At 40.6% G+C, this 25,750-nt stretch overlaps 1 protein-coding gene across 1 annotated transcript in view; it reads right to left on the bottom strand.

Moving 5' to 3' along the window:
* Window positions 1–25,750, bottom strand: part of LOC117333318 (transient receptor potential cation channel subfamily M member-like 2) — a 78,359-nt gene that overhangs the window by 40,845 nt on the left and 11,764 nt on the right. Inside the window, exon 2 of the mRNA XM_033892559.1 lies at window positions 1,869–2,021. Within this exon, the coding sequence (XP_033748450.1) occupies window positions 1,869–2,012 (144 nt within the window). The 5' untranslated portion in view covers window positions 2,013–2,021. The remainder of the gene's footprint in view (window positions 1–1,868; window positions 2,022–25,750) is intronic.

Here is a 25,750-nt window from a genome sequence, read left to right as displayed (position 1 = left end):
GGACTCGAGTTTTATCCATGTCTTAATAAGGACGGATTCAGTAGTCATACATCAGATTTTGAAATAAAACCAAACTTTACATCGTAAACTATTCATAAACAATGTAAAATATGTTACATTATACTTTTGGGCTTTCATGGAATTTTAACTGTTTTTCAGGTATATCGAGGCGGTTTCGCGTGAAACAAATATACGGTTTAAACCAATCCCCCAAAACAGGAAAATACATCCAAATAATAACCACCGGGAATCCCTCACTTCTGTTCATCCGTAATCTCTCGTGCTATACTTGCGATGAATGTATCGAGGGAAACTATGGATCTTGTGTTAATCAACACGTCGGGAAAACAACGACAGCAAACATCAGCCGGGAAAATGTCAACGACGCAGAAGTCGATGTAGATGATACGGAGGAAGAACCACACGGATTACTTGATTTATGTCAGCCCGGTAGCATACTGGCTGTATACACAGACGACCCTAATGAAGACTTTTATTTATTCAGAGCTGAAAGTCCGCCCGAAAAGCTGAAAAGGAAGACAAAAGACAGTTGGGGGGCGACATTTGAAAAAGGACATGAAATCATACGGGGGGTTTATTTTGAGGCCACGAATGTCGATTTTCGCTACCGTCTTTTAAATGACAGACATGCCGTGGTGCCATCATGTTCTGTGAGACACATTTTGATGAATGCGAGTATGACCAATAAAACTCTTGTCATCAGTAAAACCGACAACGAGGAAATATTGGCATCAATGTCTGAAGTTTTTCGAAATTAATGAAATTTGAAAGTCGCGAATTTGACATTACATAAACTGAATATAATGTATATTTGATTATTTGTGTGATTGAAGTATGTTTAAATTATATTTAGAATAAGGAAAATTGTTTGATGAAGAGTCACTGCATATTAAGACACCGCGTCAAGAAAGCGACGTCACAAAAACGGCGTAAATATGTTACGCATATGGTCGCCAACATCGCGCGTTACGTCATAATATCACGAAACTTTTGCGTTATAATGCGCAGCAGGTTATATCAGACGATGAAATGGTTTCAGAGTATCAGATACTGACTGTAAAGATGGAGGGCGAGAACCAAGATTTTTTTTTCTGTCCAGAATTTTGTAATTCTTTGAGAATGAATAATGCAACATCGTATATATCCGAGAACTAATTTCCTTATTGTTAAACACTATCGTTTCAAAGTTCGTTTACGTGTTGAATTGCTTAAAACAGCACTATCCACTATTGTTAAAAAAACTCAAAATTTCAGCTTGGGATAGGAGGCTAAGCTCAAAATAAAAACTCACTAAACTGTCGTGCCTCATGTCAATACTCTTCAAAAGTAGCCGATACTTCTTATAACTATCAATATATATTCGTGATATAACGCGTTAGTTTCGCGTAATAACGCGTAAGTTTCGCGAAATAACGCGAAAGTTTCGCGTAATAACGCGTTAGTTTCGCGAAATAACGCGAAAGTTTCGCGATATAACGCGTTAGTTTCGCGTAATAACGCGTAAGTTTCGCGTAATAACGCGAAAGTTTCGCGATATAACGCGTTAGTTTCGCGTAATAACGCGAATTTTTTTTTAATTTTCTTCTACAAAAATGGTCCCAACCGGCTTTCGTAATATCCAGTTGATTGAACAAACTTATTTAGTTTATTGTAGTGTATTCAGTACAAGTTTTTGTTTTATTTCAAAAGTTCTGAATCATCCTGTTGTCATCAGCTGAATACACTATTTTAATAACATTTCTAAGAGCGACAGTCCATCGCGTATTGTCGTCCCAGTATATGAATATCTAATCATACAGCTGATTATACCAGAACAATCACATTGAAATTTCGATATTATTACTTACATTTCGTAGTCCAAGCTCTTCATCACAGCCTTCGAATTGTATCAATCCGCGGTCGTTCGTCAAAATTCTCTTCACTTTTTCTTCTGTGCATTCGTGTAACCGAGATGTTGATTGGCTGACCTCGTTTTGAATTTTGTCCGCCATTTTGTTATCCTGAAATGGCGACGAAAATAGAAATGAAGAAGTATTCATCTTTTAACAGTAAATAGAGTATAATGCTGTTGTTGGTCTCGAGAGTTTTTGCTAAAAAGTGGCGATTCGCAACGCCACATTAATGTTCTATTAGACGTAACATACTAATACATTGATTGATTGATTGATTGATTGATTGATTGATATTAAATGTTTTTTATATGCTATCTTATATTTCATAAGAACACAATGTGTAGAAACAGTTTGGTTTTTTTTCATAAAGTTTTAACCATTTTTATCTCTCATACCGTATATGTATATTCTAATGACTTAGTTTAAATCGAAGAGTTAACACCAAACAAATCACCAATGACGTCAGTAGCCGGACTTATAGACGACAAGATGATAGGTAAATTAGGAAGTTCGGGTTAGTGACGTCATCCACCTATTCCAGTCTTTTATTTACTAAACCGAACTTGTGTATATATTTACACTTATTCTAATCTTTTCTTTACACAGTGACGAGTTTGTTACGTCGGATCTTACTGCGGACCATTCTGAAAATGAACAGCTAATGTTTGCTTCGTCACAATGACATAATACCGTCTCTGTGAGTAAACAAACGACCTGTGACTGGGTAGTCTGGTCACAAGTTATCTACAGGTCAGTCTGTGCTTTAGCAGGAAGTTAACTTCATAGTGATTGAATCGATAATTACTTGTATAAAACATAATCAGTTATTCCAAATGCCACCCAATTTATCCGTTAATGACGTCTATCTAACACATGGAATATTGAAGTCATCCTGCCATTAACTCGAGCTTAGTAACAGTTGACTAATGGATTTGTTAAAGTTGATTTAGATCAAGATTTGTTTGTATTGATACAAACTCTCAAACATAGAATTGGATGTCATTTCTGGTCCAAAATGTCCCGAGGGACCGAACCAAACATACCGGAACATCACATGGGATTACATGAGCTCGATATTCTACCGAAATAGCTTAACCTTACCCTCGAGAGAATGTGTGAAACGGTATGGACTTATATTATCACAAAAATAGTCAAGAACATTACCATACCATAGTACAGATCTAACCGAGGTCTAGTGTGGGAGCTCTGGAGATATTTTGTACTAAAACTTTATTTTGCAAAAGTGGGTCAAGTGAGACTTCTGATAACGTGTAACGAAAATCATCGACATCTAATCAGGTCACGTCCGATATGTAACCTTATAATATGGTGTAAATATACACTTAAATCTAAATTTGTTGTATTTCCTACACAACCTTGGTAGGTTACAATTGGTATAATTGACAAAACACGACTTACCGCCATACTTAAAACTTATTGAACGATTCAACATTCACATAACCACAAAAGACTTGAGTATCTCAATCGTATAATTAAAGAATTATATTTGTATAAAAAATATTATTTTAGGTGTACGCTGTTATATAATGGATATCTTAAATGCATAAATGTGGGTCATTCTGTCGCTATTGTAAAAGGATATGTTTGATGTGCTGGAATGGGTCCAAAAAGGTAAAACCAAACAAAAATCGGTATTTAGGGAGCTCTCTTATCCGGAGTCGAGTGGCTTAAATGACTACCTAAAATGTACTTCAAGCTAAGCAGTCTATAACGAGTTGTGCTATTCGGGACACATCGGCCTAAAATGTGACATGACATCCGTTAGTAAAGAGTCAATAACAAGAGAAGCCACATGAGCCATTAAATATAGTCAAACCAGCCTTAGAGACGACCTGTCATTAACTACAGTCAAACCAGCCTTAGAGACGACCTGTCTTAACTACAGTCAAACCAGCCTTAGAGACGACCTGTCTTAACTACAGTTAAACCAGCCTTAGAGACGACCTGTCTTAACTACAGTCAAACCAGCCTTAGAGACGACCTGTCTTAACTACAGTCAAACCAGCCTTAGAGACGACCTGTCTTAACTACAGTTAAACCAGCCTTAGAGACGACCTGTCTTTAACTACAATGAAGTCAGCCTTAGAGACGGTCTGTCTTTAACTACAGTCAAACCAGCTTTAGAGACGACCTGTCTTTAACTACAGTTAAACCAGCGTTAGAGACGACCTGTCTTTAACTACAGTCAAACCAGCTTTAGAGACGACCTGTTTTTAACTACAGTTAAACCAGCCTTAGAGACGACCTGTCTTTAACTACAATGAAGACAGCCATAGAGACGACCTCTTTTTAACTACATTTAAACCAGCCTTAGAGACGACCTGTCTTTAACTACATTTAAACCAGCCTTAGAGTCAACCTGTCTTTAACTACAGTTAAACCAGATTAGAGACGACCTGTCCTTAACTACAGTTAAACCAGCCTTAGAGACGACCTGTCTTTAACTACAGCCAAACCAGCTTTAGAGACGACCTGTCTTTAACTACAGTTAAACCAGCTTTAGAGACGACCTATCTTTAACTACAGTCAGACCAGCTTTAGAGACGACCTGTTTTTAACTACAGTTAAACCAGCCTTAGAGACGACCTGTCTTTACTACAGTCAAACCAGCCTTAGAGACGACCTGTCTTAACTACAGTTAAACCAGCTTAGAGACGACCTGTCCTTAACTACAGTTAAACCAGCCTAAGAGACGACATGTCTTTAAATACAGTCATACCAGCCTTAGAGACGACCTGTCTTTAACTACAGTCAAACCAGCCTTAGAGACACTGTCTTCTACGACACTAGAACGACCTTCTTTACTACAGTCAAACAGCCTTAGAGACGACCTGTCTTTAACTACAGTAAAACCTTAGAGACGACCTGTCTTAACTACATTAACCGAGAGACACCTGCTTTTTAACTACAGTAAACCAGCCTAAGACGACCTGTCTTTAACTACAGTCAAACCAGACTTAGAGACGACCTGTTTCTATCTACAGTCAAACCAGCCTTAGAGACGACCTGTTTCTATCTACAGTCAAACCAGCCTTAGAGACGACCTGTCTTTGACTACAGTCAAACCAGCCTTAGAGACGACCTGTCTTTGACTACAGTCAAACCAGCCTTAGAGACGACCTGTCTTTGACTACATTTAAACCAGCCTTAGAGACGACCTGTCTTTGACTACAGTTAAACCAGCCTTAGAGACGACCTGTCTTTGACTACTGTCAAACCAGCCTTAGAGACGACCTGTCTTTAACTACAGTCAAACCAGCCTTGGAGACGACCTGTCTTTAACTACAGTCAAACCAGCCTTAGAGACGACCTGTCTTTAACTACAGTTAAACCAGCCTTAGAGACGACCTGTCTTTAACTACAGTCAAACCAGCCTTAGAGACGACCTGTCTTTAACTACAGTCAAACCAGCCTTAGAGACGACCTGTCTTTAACTACAGTTAAACCAGCCTTAGAGACGACCTGTTTCTATCTACAGTCAAACCTGCCTTAGAGACGACCTGTTTCTATCTACAGTCAAACCTGCCTCATCAGGTTTTACTCTAAACTGTCGAAGGTTGATTTTTTTCTATTATAATATTTTACTCTAAACTGTCGAAAGTTGATTTTTCTATTATTATGTTTTACTCTAAACTGTCGAAGGTTGATTTTTTTTCTGGTAGTACTGCTGTCGTTTTTTTATCTAGGGATATACTCAGATTTACCATAGAATAATATTATATTTGTCCAAAAGCACATTTAAGAATGTTAAATCTGGGTTAGAATATTGATAAATGTGAGCTTATATCTGTACTATCATTAAAAGTTATGCCATTGAATTAAATTACAAAAGTCGTATAGTATCTCCTGATGTACACATCAAGTATTGTGCCAGCGAGTCAAACCAGGCCAGGGAATTTACATTTTAAAAGATTGAAATGTGATTTTATAACAACGGAAATCTATATACAATTTATCACACGATGCTAGAGAAATTAAGCCATAATTGTACGCAATAAAACCCAGCATTAATGACGTAATACCGTAATATGGTTTTGTGTATTTTCAATTCAAATCATTTATTTATGAATAATCAATAATTTCCATTACCTTTATGTTCGCTAAAAAAAAATCGTGTGAATGCACAGAAAACTCCACAGCGTTAAGGGGGAGAGCTCCGAGTATAGTGGAGCTGACAGTTTGATGCGTGTGCGGTAATACGTGTCACTGTTATTGTGGAATAGGAGTATCGCATGCTTTTAATCACGTTTGATTAAATACAATCCATACCATGTAAATACTGTAAAATTCAAAGTTCACCGACGGGAGCTAATGCATCATGAGAAGTTGACACCAGACGCTGTTTAATGCAGTAATTTCAGGGCTAATTGTGCGACTGTAAAAGCCTTATTTTCTGTTTTACGTTTTCGTTTACAAAGTACCTCTCATAATCTTGTCATTCAGTTCTGACATAGGTAACTTACGACAATTATAAAGGAAGGGAAAGGGACAAAAAAGACGTACACTTTTCACTTCATAATCTCACGCTAGGCTGATCAGGTTAGGTGGTGTATACTACCACTAACCTTAGCTTGTTAGGTGATGTATACTACCCACTAACCTGATCTAGTTAGGTGAAGTATACTACCCACTAACCTGACTTAGTTAGGTGATGTATACTACCCACTAACCTGATCTAGTTAGGTGAAGTATACTACCCACTAACCTGATCTAGTTAGGTGAAGTATACTACCCTCTAACCTGACTTAGTTAGGTGATGTATACTCGCCACTAACCTGACTTAGTTAGGCGATGTATACTCCCCACTAACTTGACTTAGTTAGGTGACGTATACTATCCAATAACCTGATCTAGTTAGGTGACGAATACTCCCCACTAACCTGATCTAGTTAAGTGAAGTATACTACCCACTAACCTGACTTAGTTAGGTGATGTATACTCGCCACTAACCTGACTTAGTTAGGTGATGTATACTCCCCACTAACTTGACTTAGTTAGGTGATGTATACTCCCCACTAACCTGATCTAGTTAGGTGACGTATACTCTCCACTTTATACTACCCACTAACCTGATCTAGTTAGGTGACGTGTACTACCCACTTTATACTACCACTAACCTGATCTAGTTAGGTGACGTATACTCTCCACTTTATACTACCACTAACCTGATCTAGTTAGGTGACGTATACTCTCCACTTTATACTCTCACTAACCTTATCTAGTTAGGTGACGTATACTCTCCACTTTATACTCCCCACTAACCTGATCTAGTTAGGTGACGTATACTCTCCACTTTATACTATAACTAACCTGATCTATTAAGGTGATGTATACTACCCACTAACCGAGCTTGTTAGATGATGTATACTCTCCACTTTATACTACTCCTAACCTGACCTAGTTAGATGATGTATACTCTCCACTTTATACTACCACTAACCTGATCTAGTTAGGTGACGTATACTCTCCACTTGATACTACCACTAACCTGATCTAGTTAGGTGACGTATACTCTCCACTTTTCCTTAATGATACTACCATAACCTGCTAGTTAGGGTTACTTCCACTTTTTACCCAATATAATTTACCCAACTTATTATTTCTCCCCCACTTCTAGGGGCAACTACCCCTATCTAGTTTGGTACGTTATCCCCCTTTTTCCCACAACCCCCACTTGTTGGGAGTATACTCTCCCCCTTTTTAAAAAACTACCGTTTATTATACGTATACTTCCCCCCTTTTTCTAACCCTAATGATTATTACTATACTCCCCCCTTTTCTACCATAATTACGTATAGTTTTTAAATTCCCCTTTTTTCTCCCCCCCAACTATCTTTTTTTAAATAACTCTCATTTATTCCCACTACCCACCTAATGACGTTTTTCATTTTTCCACTAACTTACTATAACTTTCCATTATTTACCCCCACCCTTTTACTTTATCATACCTTACTTTATATATCCCCAAACCTCTAGTTTGGGGACGATCTCTCCATTTTTACACACTAACTGTCCTTGGTGACTATACTCTCCCTTTATCTCCCCCACTACTTTTCTGGTTTGTGAGTATACTCCCCCCTAAAAATTACTAAATTAGGTGAGTTAAATTTCCCCTTTTAAATACCATAACCCGATTTGTTAGGGGACGTATACTCCCCTTTTTTCCCCCACTAACTTTCTTTTAGGGACGTATACCCCCCACTTTTTACTATACTAACCTGACTTTAGGTACGTATATCTCCCCCTTTTCCCCCCCGAAATTTTTGGTGACGTATACTCTCCCTTAAATTTAAATAACACCCCTTTTTACTTCCACACTTTTATAATAACCCCCTTAGGTACATACCTACTTTTATACCCCCACTTTTCCCACTAATGACTTATAAACTCCTCTTGTTTATATAAACCCTTTTTCTATATGCTTTTTTTTTTACTCTCCCCCTTTTTCTACCATAAGTCTTTATACTATACTCTCCCCTTTATACTAAACCCAATATCATAGGGTATTATTTTTCTCTCCACTTTAAAACCCCCCCTAACCTACTAGTTTTGGGGGAGTTACCCCCCCACTTTATACTCCCCCCAACCTGCTTTAGGTGAGATACCCCTTTTTATACAAAAATACCCGATCTAGTTAGGGGAGTATCTTCCATTTATCTCCCACTAACTGCTTTAGTGAGTATCCCCACTTTTTCTCCCCCCCACCTGTTAGGGGGTAATCTCCATTTATATACCACTAACCCCCATTAGTTAGGTGAGTATCTCTTTGCTTTATACACACTAAACCGACTAGTTTGGGGACGTATACTACCACTTTTATACTCCCCAACCCCCAATGACTATTTGATTATTTTACTAACTCCCCTTTTTAATAACTTCCCCTTTATTTTCTACCCACTAACCTGTTGTTAGTTTACGTATACTCTCCCCTTTAATTTCCCCCCCACTTTTAGGTTAGTAACTACTTAAAATAACCACCAGTTATTAGTTTTAACCCACTAAATCATTATGAAAGTTTTTCCCCTTTTTCCCCCCCTAACCTAAATTTAGGGGGAGATCCCCACTAAAATTTTATATATTTTTTACTTTTTACTCCCCACAACCATCATTATGACTATTTTACTTTACTTTTTCCCCCCCAAACCGAACTATTAGGGGTTATACTCCCCTTTATAACCCCCCACCTGCCCCGTTAGGGGAGTATAAAATCCCCTTTAATTTCCCTAAATTATTTGTTAGGGACTTTATCTCCCCTTTTTTCCCCCATAGGGGCGTTTTAGTTTTTACTTCCCCCCTTTTCCCATTATAACCTACCTATTTTTACTAACCTCCATTTTTTATCTAACTACCCTTTTGGGACTTTTTACTCCACTTTTTATTTTCCCCAAAACCCGATCTTTAGGGGATTTTCTCCCCCCTTTTAAACCACAGTTGGTGACTATACGTCCACTTTAACTCCCCCCTCCCCGACTAGTTGGGATATCCTCCCAATTTTATACTAACTTCATTATACAAATCCACTTTTTATAACCCCAACCTACTGTAGGTGTGATATCTCACTTTATACTACACTAACCTGATCTATTAGGTAGTATAACCCCCCTAAATATTTTTTAAGGGACTATCTTTCCCCCCCTTTTTCCCTAACGATTGTTAGGGAGTTACACCCCCAATATCCCCCTAAACGACCTTTATATTTACCCCCACCTAAAAACCCAGTTTGTACATACTCTCCACTTTTCCCCCCCCCAACCTTTTCCTAGTATATTATCTACCCCACAACCCGGCCCATTATACTATACTCTCCCATTTTATATACCCACTAAACCCGATCTAGTTAGGGGACGTTACTCTCCCTTTTTACTCCCCAACCTACTAGTTAGTGATGTTATCCCCACAAAGATTTTTTAGGCGACGTATCACCCACTAACTATCGTTTGGGGCGTTTACTCTCCACTTATCTCTCCCCTGACCTGACCCCCTTGGGACGATACCCCAAACTTATACTCCCCAACCGGGTCTGTTTGGGGATATACCTCCACTTATACTACCCCTACCTTATTGTTAGTGACGTATACTTCCACTTTAACCCCCACTAACCCGACAGTTGGTGATTAACAAACCCCCCAACCGATCTAGTTAGGAGTTACTCTCCATTACTTTTCCCATAAACCACCCAGTTAGGAGTAACTCCCAAAAAAAACCTTGATTAGTTACACCCCTATACTTTCCCCCTAACCACTGTTGGGCGTTTTTTTCCCCCTTATACTCTCCACTGACCTGACCCGTTAGAGCTTTTACTCTAAACTTTTTCCCCACAACCGATTTTTAAGTAGTATACTCTCCACTTTATAATATCCTAAACCTATCTAGTTAGGTGACTAACCTTTCCCTTTAACTCCCCCTAACCCGATTTAGGGGACGTAATCTCCACTTTATACTCCCCCTAACTGATCTAGTTAGGTGACGTATACTCTCCACTTTATACTACCCACTAACCTGATCTAGTTAGGTGACGTATACTCTCCACTTTATACTCCCCACTAACCTGACCTAGTTAGGTGATGTATACTCCCCACCCATACTTAGTTAGGGACTATACCCCCACCCCCCCTAAACCCATCTGTTAGGAAAAAACTCCCCCCCCACTTTATACCTCCTACCCCCACCGTTGAGGGGGACTTCAAAATTTATATTCCCACCCCTGACAGTTAGGGGACGATACTCTCCACTTATACTCCCCCTACCTTATCTAGTTAGGGAGTATACTCTCCCTTTTTACTCCCCCAAAAAGGAAAAAAAAAAAATAACCTGACAGTTAGGTGAAAATCTCCCCTTTAAAATCCCCCAACCTATTATTGGTGGTATACTCCCCACTTTTTTTACTCCCCCTACTTTATACAAACCCCACCCCTCCCCCTACCCCCCTTTTAGTTTGGGAGTTCTCTCCCCTTTTACTCCCCCCCCACCCACTTTGTGATATCCCCAAAAATTTTTTAACTTTTCCCCACTAACCTTTTCAGTTTTTTTTTTTACTCCCCTACCTGACAATTTGGCGACCTTAACTTTTACCCCCCCTAACCGATCTGTTAGGGACTTCTCTCCATTTAATACCCCACTACCTTACGTTGGGACGTTACTCTCCCCTTTATACCCCCCTAAAATGTTAGTTAGGGGGACTTAAATTTACTTTAAATACCCCTACCCTTTTTAATTCCCCCCAGTTAGGTGACGTTACTCTCCACTTTATTACTAACCTGACTTATGATTACCCCACTTTTAACTCCCCAATACCTTTATTTATTTTAAAAATCTTTGGGTTTTAAAAAAAACTTTCCTAGTTAGGGCCCTTCTCCCCCCTTTTACCCCAATTACCTTATACTATACTCTCCCACAACTCCCCTATGACTATTTTTAAACTTCCCCACTAACTACTAGTTAGGGACGTTTTTTACTTTCCCACTACCTATCTGTTAGGGATTTACTTCCCTTTACTCCCCCAACCCTTTTAAATTTTAACCCCCCAAAGTTAGGTGCTATTCTCCACTTTTTACTCCCCCCCAACCTGAAAATTTGTGGTGAATTTTACCTCCACTTTTTCCCCCCCATATATTATTTTAAATTTACCCCCCAAATTTAAACTACCCATAACCCCATCATTTTAGGCGAATTCTCCCCTAACCCCCACTTTGACCAAATATCCTCCAAAAAATTTAACCCCTAACCCCTTTTAGTTATTTATACTCCCCCCTTTTTCACCTTCAATTAGGGCCCCCAACTTCAAATTTAAACTCCATTTAACCCCCTAAAAAGCATTAGGGGGTTATCTCCCCCTTTATACTCCCCAACCTGACTGTGGTATGTTATCCCACAACCCCCTAGTGGGACGTATATTAAATTTCCCCCACTAAACCGATCTTTTAGGGGCGAACTTCCCCCTTTACCCCCACTTTTATATCTCCCCCCCCAAATTATTATTTGGGGAAAATACTCCCATAACCCACCCCGTTAGGGTTTTCTTCCCTTTATTACTCCCATACCTACCATTAGGTGAGTATACTCCACTTTTTAAAACCCCCCTAAACCCACAGTTAGGGATTTACTTTTCCCCCCTACCCGGCTATTGGGGACGACCTCCCTTTATACTCCCCTAACCACCCAGTTAGGGGATATATCCCCACTTTTTTAACCTCCTATTAGTTTGGGACGTATCCTCCCCTTTTTAAATCCCCCCTAAACCCCTAGTAGGTGAGTATACTCTCCCCCCTTTATAAATACCCATAACCGATCTTAAATATATTATTTTTCCCCACTAATGCTATTAGGGACCCTTACTTCCCTTTAAACCCCTAACTTTTAGGGGGTACTTTTCCCCTTATATTCCCACTACCACCGTTAGGTGACATACTTCCACTTTAACTCCCCTAAAATACTAGTTTGGTGAGAATTCCCTTTTCCCCCTAACCGTCTGTTGGGACGTAAAATCCCACTTTATACTCCACAAACCGATTTGTTTGGTGACATACTCTTTTTTATACTTCCCCCTAACCAAAAAGGGGAGTTAAAACCCCCACTTTAACCCCCCATAAAATTATTAGGGGGTTACTCCCCCCTTTATTTAATAAACCAAAATAAACCCACTTTTAAAATTCTTCCACTTTATACTCTCCCCAACCTTCCCCTTAGGGGCTTTTTATTTTTACCCCCACAAATATCTTTTTGGGGCGTTTAAATTACTTTTTCCCCCCCCGGGTTTAATAATTTAAATACTTTTAAAATCTCCCCACTTTATTTTAACTACCCCCAACCATCAGTTAGGGACGTATACTCTCCCCTTTAACTCCCCCCTAAACCCACTAGTTGGTTGATTTAATAAACCCCCCCCAATCCTTTTACTAACTCCCCCTTTTTCCCCTAACCTGACTAGTAGGTGACGTATTCCCACTTATACCCCCTACTACTTATTATGTGAAATTTCCCCCCAACCTTTTACTTTTTGGCGACTTTCCCACTAAATATCTTTTACGGTTTTTCCCCCCACTTTTAAAATTTTCCCCCCTAAAAAGACCCGTTGGGGGAGTATACTCTCAAAATTTTTACTCCCCCCTAAACCCTTTTAGTTTGGTGAGTAACTCCCACTTTAATCCATAACCTTATTTTTTAGGTGGTTACTTTTAAAACCCCCCTAACCCGAAATTAGGGGAGTTACTCCACCCCAAATACCTACTATTTGGTGGGATAAACCCCCCCATTTTATAATCCCCTTTTTTTCCCCCCCTAACCCACCCGTTGGTGGGGTATTTCCCCAAAACCCCTACCTGCTGTTAGGGAGTTACTCCCCCCCTTTTTTACTCCCACTACCTGACGTTTGGGATTATCTCAAATTTTTACTCCCCCTAAACCTATTAGTTCTTATTTATACTCCCCCCCCCTTACTGTTAGGCGTTTTACTTTTAAAACCAACCCATCTGTTTGGGACGTTACCCCCTTTATCCCCACTAAACCGACCCCTTTGGTGAGTATACTCCCAAATTTTAACCCCCCCCTTCTAGTTGGGGGACGTATCCTCCACTTTTTCTCCACTAACTTACTATTTTGGGGGGTTATTACACCCCAACCTCCCAGTTTTTTGAGTATCTTCCCCCTTTTTACCCATTACATTATTTAAAACTCCCCACAAAAAGGCCTATTAGGAGTATACTCCCCTCCGCCTTTTTTACTCCCCTTTTCCCACTAAAGACAGTGTGCGTAATCTCCTTTTAAATCCCCACAAACCCACTAGTTAGGGGGGATACTCCCACACTTACTTATTAGGGGACGTTTCCCCACTTTTTTCCCTTTACTTTTAAATTTTTCCCCCCGTTTTAATTTATACCGAAATTTAAAATATACTCCAAACTTTTAATCTCCCCATAACCGTCTATTATTACTTTTTTCCCCCCCCATAACCTAAACTATTTTTTTACTATACTCCACAACCCCCCTATTAGTTATTTATATCCCACTCCGACTAGTTAGGTGACGTATACCCCCATTTTTAAACCCCCCCAATGCTATTTATTTTAATCCCCACTACCGGCCCGTTAGGGGACTACTCTCCCTTTTCTCCCCCCCAACCTGATAGTTTTTGGGGGAAATTTTTTTAAAAACCCCCCCACTAAGGGGTTTTAAATTGTTTGGAGGGGAGTAACCCCCTAACCGATCTTGGGGGGGAGTTACCTCCAAAATTTATACTCCCACTACCTGCCAAATTAGGGAGTTTAATTAAACTTTTTTCCCCACTAACCTGTTTGTTAGGTGCGTATAACTTTTCCCCCCCACCGTTATTAATACCCCCAACAAAACCTATCTAGTTAGTGAGTTTTCTCCCCTTTTTCCCCTTTTTAAAATTTAAAACTAAACCATTATTTAAAAGTATTCTCCCCTTTTTTTCCATAAGGGGTTATTTAAAATTTTACTCCCTTAACTTCCCCCCCAATGACTTTTTACATACCTTTATTTAATTCCCTAACCCCATTTTTAAACTATCTATTTTATACCCCCACTAACCCCACAAATTGGTGAGTATACACCCCTCCACTTTAGGGGTTCCTAACCTTTTACCCCCTAATACGTTATTATTATAACCCCTAACCGGCCCATTAGGTGACGTATCCTCCCTTTTTATTCCCCCCCCAACCACTAGTTGGGACTATACTCTCCACTTTAATACCCCCCTAACCTATTAGTTGGGAGTTACTCCCATAACTGACTTTTTAGGAGTATACCCCACTAACTGACTTTTAGGCGACGTTTTTCCAACTTTTTAAACCCCCCTTTTCCGACCTTATCTTACTCTCAACCTTTTATTACTCCCCACTAACCCCCATATTTAAATAACCTTTTATATACCAAAAACCTTATCTATTATACTATAAACGTAAAATCCCCCACCCCCCTAACCCGGAATTAGGTGATTTATTCCCCTTTTTTCCCCCCCTACCTACTAGTTTGGTGAGATACTCTTCATTTTACTACCTACCTTTTTAGTTTTGTAGATATCTACTTTTAAAATCCCCACTAACCGGGTCGTTAGGGACGTTCTCTCCACTTTAATCCCCAAATGCCCCAAAAGGGAAACCTTTCTCTCCAAAATTTATACTCCCCCCTTTTAAATATTAGTAGGTACGTTTTTCCCCCCTTTAATTCCCCCCAACCCATTTGTTAGGGGATTATTCCCACTAACCTTATCTAGTTAGGGACGTATACCCCTTAAACTTTAAAATTCCCCTTTTTAAATGCCTTTTTTAAACTCCAACTTTTTAACCCCCTTTCCCCATTAGGGGAGATATCCCCACTTTATATTCCCCTCCTAATTTGTTAAATTCCCTATACTCCCACTCTCCATTTTTAACCCCCCAACCCAATTGTTAACTTCTTATTTAAATCCCCCTAACTTACTTTTTAGGGAAACCCCCCCCAAAATTAAAAACAACTCCCACTAACCACTTTACGACGGTTTACTTCCTTTTACTTACGCCTACCAATTAAAACGACTTTCCAAAATTTAATCCCCCCTAACCTGATTAGTTAGGGACGTAACTCCACTTTTTTAAATTCACTAACCATCTAGTTAGGGGAGTATCCCCCTTTTTTCCCCCAACCCGCTAGTTTGGTGACGTATTCTCCCTTTTTCCCCCCACTAAACCCGACTGTTTGGGCGTTTAAATCTCCCCTTTATACCCCTTTTTAAATAAACTTTCATTATGACTTACTTTTTATACTCCCCCCAACCGACTAGTTTGGTACGTAATCTCCACTTTTTATCCCTAACCGTATTTGGGACGTATTCTCCACTTTTTTCTACCATAACCCCATCTAAAGTTGTTACTCCCCCCTAATTGACTAGTTTTTATACTCCCATAACCTACTTTTTTAGGGAGTTTTCTCCACTTTTTCCCCCGGGCGTTTGGGGACGTTACTCTCAAAATTTTCCCCCTACCTAAAGTTAGTATATACTCCATAACTCCCCAATTTTTTTATTCCCTATTTTCCTCCCTTTAACACCACTCCCCCACTAGTTTTTATATCTCCCCCCCTTTTTTATACTCCCCACTAACCTGCCCGTTAGGGATTTTTATACTCCCACTAACCCGACTAAGTAGTATATCTCCCATACTCCCCCTCCCCCACCATTGTATTTATCCCCCAAATTTAATTTTCTACCACTAACCTGATCTTTGGGCGTTTTCTCTCCACTTTATCCCCCTACCTACCAATTAGGGGGGATACTCCAAACTTTATATCCCCACCCATTATTTAAAAAACCTCCTTTATTTCCCCCCTAAAAACCCCATTAGGTGACGTTTATCTCCACTTTATTTCTACAACCGATCTAGTTGGGGAGTATATCTCCACTTTTAACCCCCCAACCTACTAGTTAGGGAGTATACTCCCCCCCTCCATTATTCAAAAACCCCCAACCTATTTTTAGGGGTTACTCCCACTTTATACTCCCATACCTGAAGTTAGGTGGTAACTCCCCCCAAATTTTTATATACTAACCATCTTTTAAAACTCCCCACTTTTCCCCAATAACCTTACTTTTCTTTAAATTTTTCCCCCACAACCTGATTAGTTAGGGACGTATTACTTTTCTACCCCCACCTTATCTTTTAGGGGACGTTCTTCCACTTTTTACCCCCATCCCCGACCTGGGGAAACCCCCCCCGTTTGGTGGGAGTATACTCTCACTTTTTTCCCCACTAAAACCCACTAGTTGGGGGAGTATTCCCATTTTTAAATCCCCCCCATTTTTGGTGAGTTTTACTCTCCACTTTTTACCCCACCCGAAATTTGGGGGGAAAATATACTCTCCCTTTTTACCCCAAACCTAGTTTTGTAGATCTCCCCCTCCTTTTTTCCCCCCCCCAGTTAGGGACTTTTTCTCCCACTTTTCTACCCTACCCGACCAGTTTGGTGGGCTATACTCTCCACTTTTTACCCCATAAACCCGACTTTTAGGGGAATTTTAACTCCCCCCTTGCTTTATTAGGGATTTTTTTAACTCCCTCCTGTCTTTTTAGGGGAAAAGAAATCCCCTTTTTTCCCCATAAAACATATGCATACTTTCCCCTTATACTCCCCACTAACCGGGTCTGTTAGGGGGATTATCTCCCCTTATACTCCACTAAACCCACAGTTGGGGACGTTTTTCTCTCCACTTTATACTACCCCCCCTAACCTATAGTTAGGGGACGAACTCTCCACTTTATCTCCCCCCCCCAAACCCTTTTATTAGGTGAGTTAAATTTCCAAAATCCCCCCCCTGAAATAGTTATTATTTTTACTACCCACTAAAATCAGAGGTGACGTAAACTCTCCACTTATACTCCCCCAAAAACCCATTAGTTTTTGGTTTTATCCCCCACTTTTTAAATGACTTGTAGGGGACGTTTTCTCCCCTTTTTCCCCATAAACTGACGAGGGACGTTACTTCCACTTTATATCCCCACTACCTATTTGGGAGTATACTCCCAAAAATTTAAACCTTTCTAAAAATAAGGGCTTTAAATTTATCCCCTTTTTAAATCTTTAAAGAACCTTAAATTTTTACTTACCCAAAATTTATACCCCCCCAACTTCCCCTTTATATACCCCACTAACCTATCTAGTTGGTGCGATACTTCCACTTTATCCCCCACTAAAACCTAGTTAGGTGATTATACTTTTCCCACTAACCTGTATTTTTGGGGACGTTCCCCCTTTTAAATCCCCCCTAAACCGACTAGTTTGTGAGTTTCCCCCTAAATTTAAAAATTTAGTTAGGGGTATCTTCCCCCCCCTAACCTGATTGTTTGGCAGTTTTTTATTTTTCCCACTACCTGACTTTGGACGTTTTTCTCCAAATTTTTTTCCCCACAAAGACAGTTAGGGACGTAACTCCCTTCAAACTTTTTTTTTTTTTTTTATAAAAAATATTTAAAAAATTTTTTAAACCCCCTCGTTTCCCCCCCCCCCTCCTTTTTTTGGGGTTTTTTTTTTATTTTAAATGTTTTGTTTATTCTCCCTTTTTTTCCCCCTAAACCCGATTTTTAGGTGAGTATACTCCCACTAAACCCCACTTTTGGCTTTTAACTCCCCCTCACTTTAAAACCCTCCGACCTTTTGGGCGTTACCTCCCACTTTATACCCCCCTAACCCCCGTTAGGGACTAACTCTCCACTTTATACCCCCAAATACTATTTAGTAGGTACTTACTTTTCCCCCTTTAACTACCCTAACCCCTTTATTGGGGACTACTCTCCCTTTATTTCTCCCCCCTAACCCTATTAGGGTTAAATTATTATCCCCCCCCAAACCAACCTGCTAGTTTGGTACGTATACTCTCCCCTTTTTAATCCCCCCTTACCCGCCCCAGTTTGGGGGGTATCTTCCCCCTTTTTTTACCCCACTAAACCCATTTTGGTGATTACCCCCCACTTTTAAACTCCCCACTACCTGTCGTTTGGGACGTTACCTCCACTTTTTTACTCCCCCTACCACCAGTTAGGTGAGATTTCTCCCACTTTTTACTCCCCCCCTAAACCTATCGTTGGTACGTATACCTCCCTTTATATCCCCCCACCTACTTAGGGGGTTATCCCACTTTAAATTGACTAGTTTTGGACGTATACTCCCCAAATACCCCATTTTGTTTTATTTTAACCCCCAAACGCCAAGTTTAAAATCCCACTTTATACCCCCCAAAACCGACAAAAGGGAAAATATACTCCCCTTTTATACTCCCCCCACCTACTTAGGTGGTTTTACTCCCCAAATTTTACACCAACTAAAAAACCGAGGGACGGGACCCCAACTCCCCTACGGGGCCGGGGTGGTAACCCCAAAAACCCCCGGGGGGTTAGGGGGGACGAACTCCATTTATACCCCTCCCTCCCATTTGGTACGTGTAAAAACCCCCCCAAGACAGTTTGGGAGAAATACCACAACCTGATCGAGGGACGAAACCTCCACTTTAACTCCCCAACCCGCAAATTGGGTAATTATTTTAAAACCCCCACTAACCTGCTAGTTGGGGAGTAACCTCCCCTTATACTCCCCCCTACCTTATCTAGTTGGGACGTATACTCTCCACTTTATACTTCCCCCCAACCCTTTTAGTTAGGGGAGAAATCCCCACTTTATTAAAAGTTTTACCCCTCCCGCTTTTTTAAAAGGGACGTTTTTCCTTTCCCCATACCCACGAAACCCCAAAAGGGTGACGTAACCTCCACTTTATCCCCCCATAACCTGATTAGTTTGGTGACTTACTCTCCACTTTTTACCCCCCCCCCTCTAGTTTGGACTTACTCCACTTTTTTACCCCCAAAACCCCTTTTTTATTGGGATCCCCCCCCACTAATTTCTAGAGGCCCTTACTCCCTTTTCCCCAAAAAAGGGTTTTAGGGGATTACCCCCCCAAAAACTCCCGGGAAATTGGTCGTATACCCAAAATTTTTTTTAAAAAATTTTTGGGTTTTACTTATCTCCACTTTTTTCTCCCCCAAAATTCTATTTTTACTTTTTAAATCCCACAAATAAACCCCCCCATGCTATTTGCTAACTCTCCCCCCTTTATACCACTAACCCATCTAGTTTGGGGATTTTCCTTTTTCCCCCACTAACCCCCGTAGTTAGGGGGTTTAATTCCTTTTTAAAACCCCCCCTTTTTTTTTCCCCAAAACCCCCTAAACCTTTGTAGGTGACGTATACCTCCACTTTAATCCCCCTAGAATATTTGGGAAAAAAGGAAAAGGGAACCCCCATTTTTTTTTAAAAAAGGAAATTATTTTATAAAACCCCCCCTTTTTTACTTAATATTTTCTAAAATTTTCCCCACAAATCTTTGTTGGGACTAACCCACGAACCCTATTTTTAAATTTTTCTTCCCCCTTTATAACTTCCTTTGAAACCCCCCCAAGTTTTGGTGACGTAACTCTCCATTAACCCCCCCCACGAATTTTTTTAATCCCCAAGTTGGGGAATATACTCTCACTTTATACTCCCACTAACCATTGTTTGGTGAACCCCTTACCTCCTTTTAAATACCCCTCCCCCATCTAAGAGAACCCCCAGGGGTTATTTCCCCCCCAAACCCCCCCCTTGTGGGGTTACTCCCCCCCATCCGGGCCGTTTGGGGGTACCTACTTTTTCTCCCACAAACCGTTATGGGACTAACTCCCACAAACCCCCCCATATCTTTTTTTTAATTTATCCCCCACTAACTGACGTTAGGCGAAATTACTTTAAACCCCCCTAACCTTATCTGTTAGGCCCAAACCCCGGTTTTTAAACCCCACTTTTTTACCTTTTTTCTTCCCCACCCACCTGCCCGTTATGAGTTATCCCTTTTATTTTCCTTTCCCACTAACCCGACTTTTAACCCCTTTATTTACTTTATCTTCCAAACCTCCAGTTAGGGACGTAACCCCCTTTTTCCCCCTCCCCCCTTTTTGATTTTTTAAACTCCACAACCCACTATTAGGGACGTAAAACCCCCCTTTTAATCCCCCTAACCCCCTTTTAGGTGATGGTTTTACCCCTCATGGCCGTTTCTTCTCTCCACTTATCTCCCCCTTTCCCCCCCGGGTTTTTTTTTTTTATCGTTACCTTTCCCTTTTCTCCCCACTAACACCAGTTAGGGGGGTATCTCCCCCCAAAATTATTACATTTTAAACCCCCCCCCAAATTTGTTAGGCAGTTTCCATTTTTAAATTCCCCCTAGCCAGTTTGGTGACTTACTCTCAAAATTTATCCCCCCTAACCTGATCTAGTTGGTGACGAACTCTCCCTTTTATCCCCACTTATCTATACTTTACTTAAATTTTTTTACACCTAACCCATTAGTTTGTAAATATCTCCCCACTTTTTCTTTACAATATCTTTTACATCCTAACCCTTTTTATACTCCCCCCTAACCTATCTAGTTAGGGGACGTATACCCCCCACTTTTACTTCCCCCCTAACCGACAGTTGGGAGTATACTCCCCCCCAACCCCCTTTATTCCCCCTAACCCATCTTTGTTTGGTACGTATCTCTCCCTTTTATCCCCACAAACCCCTGTTGGTAAATTTTTATTTTTTTCCAAACCCCAAAATCCTAGTTGGTGACGTTAAATTCCACTTATACTCCCACTCCTACAGTTAGGGAGTATACTTCCACTTTATACTCCCCCCAACCCATCTAGAGGGGAGTATACCCCCCCTCCACTTTTTACTACCCTAACCTGACTTGGGACTATCTCCACTTTATACTCCCACAACCTGAAAGTGGTTACTACCTTTAAAATTTTAAATCCCCCAAATTTCTATTTTATTTTATACTACCACTAACCCTTCTTAGTTTGGGAGATACCCCCCACCCCCCCCCCAAACCCGATCGTTTTGGGGTTACCCCATTTAACTCCCACTAACCGACCAGTTAGGTGCGTTACTCTCACTTTATTCCCCCCCCACAACTTCGTTAACTATACCCCCCCCTTTTTATCCCCCCAACCCATTATTGGGCGAATTACTTTTTTCCCTAACCTGACTGTTGGGATTTTTACTTTTCCCCCTACCTGACAGTTTGGGGACGTTACTCCCCACTTTTTATCCCCCTAAACCGACTAGTTGGGTTTTTTACCCCACAAATTCAGAGGGACGATCTCCTCCACCCTTATATTTTACCCCCCACTACCTGACATTGGTACGTATACTCTCCCCTTTAACCCCACAACCCCCCCCTGTTAGGGGAGTATTCCCCCACTAACCCGCTTTTGTTAGGGACCCTTTTTACTTTTTAAAACCACTAAACCCGACTGTTAGGGAATTTCACCCTCTCCCAATTTTTTTACTTATTATCCCCCCAAATACCAGTTAGGGAGAATACCCCCCCTCCCTTTTGGGACCTCCCACTAAAAACCTGACAGTTGGAGTTTTCTCTCCACTTTATTCCCCCCAACCTATCTATTTTTGAGTTACTCCCACTAAAACCCCCTTTTTCTCCCCCCCTCCCAATTTTTTGGGGCGTTATTACTTTTACTCCCCCTACCTTCCATTTGGGGGTTTCTAAAATTTTAAATTTCCTTTTTGAGTTTTTAAATTTTTACACCCCAACTTTTATATTCTTTTCCACTTAATCCCACCTCCCCCATTAGTTTTGGTGAGTTACCCCCCCCAAACCCTTGATTAGTTAGGGACGTAACTAAACATACCCCCCTACCTGATCTGTTAGGGGTTAAACCCTCCCCTTTTATCCCCCCCAAACCCCCCTTTCCCCAACACCTTTTACTCCCCACTCCCACTATTTAAAATATTTAAACCCCCTTTTCCTTATTATTAGATACTTTTAATTTTTACTCCCCCCAACCTGACTGTTATGAGTTTAATCCCACAACCTACTTTAATGACAATTACTTTTATCCCCACAAAAAACTAGAAGTATTTCTCTCCACTTATCAAAAATACCCCTTAAGTTATAAATTTTTCTCCCCCCAACGACTAGTTGGGAACTTACTCCCCCCCCAAACCCGACTTTTAGGGCTTTCTCTCCCTTTATACCCCCCACACCTACCAAATTAGGTGACGTATACCCCAAAAATTTTATACTCCCCACAACCTGATCTATTAGGTGACGTAACTCTCCCTTTATTACCCCATAAACCCTTTTTAGTTATACTTTTCTCCCCTTTTTTTTACAACCAAACATTAGGTCCCCATACTAATTTTATTAAAGCCCCACTATTATACGTTACCCACTTTTTCTCCCCCCTAACCTATCTTAGGGACTTTTCCCCACTTTACCCCCCCTAACCAAAGTTAGGGGACGTAACTTCCACTTTTCCCCCCCTAAAGACCTATTTTAAATTTTTACTAAAACCCCTAACCCATTAGTTAATTTTTCCCCCCTCCCCAAAATATTTTTTAAATACTCCCCCCAACCTTACTTTGTTTATTTTTAAAATCCAAATAAAACCTGTAGTTAGGGAGTTACCCCCTTTTAAATCCCCCCTAATGACGTTATACTAAAACCCTTTTTTAAAAATTTATCTACCCCTAACCCCAACCTTACAGTTGTGAGTATACTCCCCCCTTTTTAATTTCCAACCCCCACCCCCTTTTGGGATTATTCCCCCCTTTTTCTTTAACGACCTCCTTTTTATCCCCCAAAATAAATTTTTTCCCCAAAAGGGGTTTGGGAGTATACCTCCACTTTATCCCCCCTAAACCCATCTAGTTAGGTGACGTTACCCCCACTTTTTACTCCCCCTAACCTTACTTTGTGAGTAACTTTCCCAAATTTTAATAACTCCCCCCAACCTGTTTGTTTGGGACGTTTTCTCTCCCTTTTTAACTCCCCACACCCAAAGTTTGGGCGTATACTCTCATTTATACTCCCCCCTAAAACCCACTAGTTGGGAGTATCTCCCCCAAATTTTATATTCCCCAACTCCCCCGGCTGTTAGGGACGTTACTCTCCACTTTTTCCCCCATCAAAATTAACCCCCCCAAACCCCTTTAGGTGAGTATACTTCCACTTTTATACCCACTAACCTATCATAGTGCGGGACTTCCCTTTATCCCCACTACCTACTTTTTAGGTGGGATACCCCTAACGACTTTGTTAGGGGACGTATACTCCCCCCTACTTTTACGAAAAAAATCCCAATTTATACCTCCACGGGCCGCCAATTAGGGCGTATACTCTCAAAATTTACTCCCCACAACCTTTCTATTAGGGGAGTATTTCTCCCCCCCTTTTACTACCCCCAACCTTATCGTTAGGGGTTTTACTTCCACTTTATACTCCCATACCCGACCAGTTAGGTGATTAAAAATACCCCCCCTAAACCCGATCTAGTTAGGGACGATCCTCCCTTTATACTCCCCCCCAACCCACCCCATTAGGTGATTATCCACCCCTCCCCGGATTTGGGGGTATACCCCCATTTAAAACCCCCCCCCTGATTGTTGGTGATATCTTTGTTATCCATATTTTTACCCCACTAACCTATCTTTAAGGGGTTTTCCCATTTTTACTCCCCAAACCTTTTCAGTTAGGGGGCCCAACTTACTTTATCCCCCCTAACCTATTTTTTAGGGAGTTTTTACCCCCCCCATTTATACTTAAATCCCCCCATTTACTTTTCCCCACTTTAAATTTTCCACTAACCTGCTATTAGGGGACGTATTTCTCCCTTTTTTCCCCTTGACAAATAATTTCCAAAAAAACCCCCCCCTTATCTAGTTATGATTTACCCCCTTTTCCCCCCCCTACTGTTAGGTGACGTATACCCCCCAAAAAAAACTACCGCTTTATTTTCTCAAACTCCGACCGTTTAGGTGACGTAACCCTTTAACTTTATTCCCCCCCAACTGTTAGGGGAGTTCCCCCTTATTTCCCTACTTTTTCTTAAATTCTATTTTGGGGGTATACTTCCACTTTTTCTTTTATAACTTACCTATTTTATTAATGTATTACTATACCCATACCATCTGTTGGGACTTTATCTCCACTTTTTACTTCCCCCCTAACCCGACCATTAGGAGTTTATCCCTTTTTCTCCCACTAACCTTCCCAGTTGGTGAGTAACCCCCCCCTTTTAACTCCCCCCTTTTTTTTTTAATGACTAACTTTTTTTATACTCCCCTAACCCTTCTAGTTAGGGAGTATCTCCCATTTTTTAACTTTGGGGGTTTTTTTACTTTTACTCCCACTAACCCCTAATTTGGAACTTTTTTCCACAACTCTTTCCTACCCTTTAAACTAACTCTCAAAATTTTTATCCCCCAACCTATCATTTTTTTTGACGTTTTATTCCCACTTTATCTAATACTTATTTTAATTATTCCCCTCCACTTTTTATACCCCCACAAAATTTTTTTAGGGGGTTACTTCCCCCTTTTTAAACCCATAACCCTTTTTACTTTATTTATACCCCCAAATTTTTTGTTAGGGAATTATACCCCAAAACCATCTTTGGGGCGTTTATCCCACTTTATCTTCCCCTAACCCAAGGTTTGGGGGGTATCTCAAATTATCTCCCAAACTATCAGTAGGTGATTTTTTTCCCCTTTAAAACCCCCAAAACCTTTTAAAATTTACGAAAACCACTTTGATTAACCCCCCATTAATTTTGTTAAAATTTCCCCCTTTTACTCCCCTACCCTTTTTTTGGGCGTTTAAAACTTTTACTCCCCTAAATTTTTTGGGGGGGCGTTTCCCCTTTCTCCCCCCAAAACCAATTTTGGGGGTTACTCTCCAAATTTAACCCCCCAAAAATTTTCATGGGGCTACTCCCTTTTACTCCACCAAACCCATTAAATGGATTCCCCCTTCTACTAACTAACCTCATTTTTTTTACTCCCCTAAGGGGGGTTTTAAAATTTTTAAATTTTTCTCCCCCACCCACTTATATGGTTTTAAACGCTTGGTTCGATTTAAAAAACCCCCTGAAGGGGGGGGTTTCTCTCCATTTTACTCCCCCCTAAAAAAGGGCCCAGTTAGGGGGATACTCTCCACTTTTACCCCACTAACCTTTTCTAGAGGGAGTTACGCACTTTTTCCTAATAACCCATTTAGTATGTCCATATTCCCCCCTTTTTACCCCCCCAAATTTATTTTTATCCCCCCAAAAACCCTTTTGGTTTTAAACCCCCCTTTTCCCCCAGGCCTACTTGGGTTTTTTTACTCCCCCAAAAAAATTTTTAGGGAATTTTCCCACAAATTTTGGGTTAGGCACTTACTTACTTTTTCCCATAACCCCCAATTATGACGTTATTAAAATTTTTTTCTCCCCAAACCGTTATTTGGG

The sequence above is a fragment of the Pecten maximus genome, chromosome 8 (assembly GCF_902652985.1).
Source record: "Pecten maximus chromosome 8, xPecMax1.1, whole genome shotgun sequence".
Classification (NCBI taxonomy): Eukaryota; Metazoa; Mollusca; class Bivalvia; order Pectinida; family Pectinidae; genus Pecten; species Pecten maximus.
This window is presented reverse-complemented; position numbering and strand designations above follow the sequence as displayed.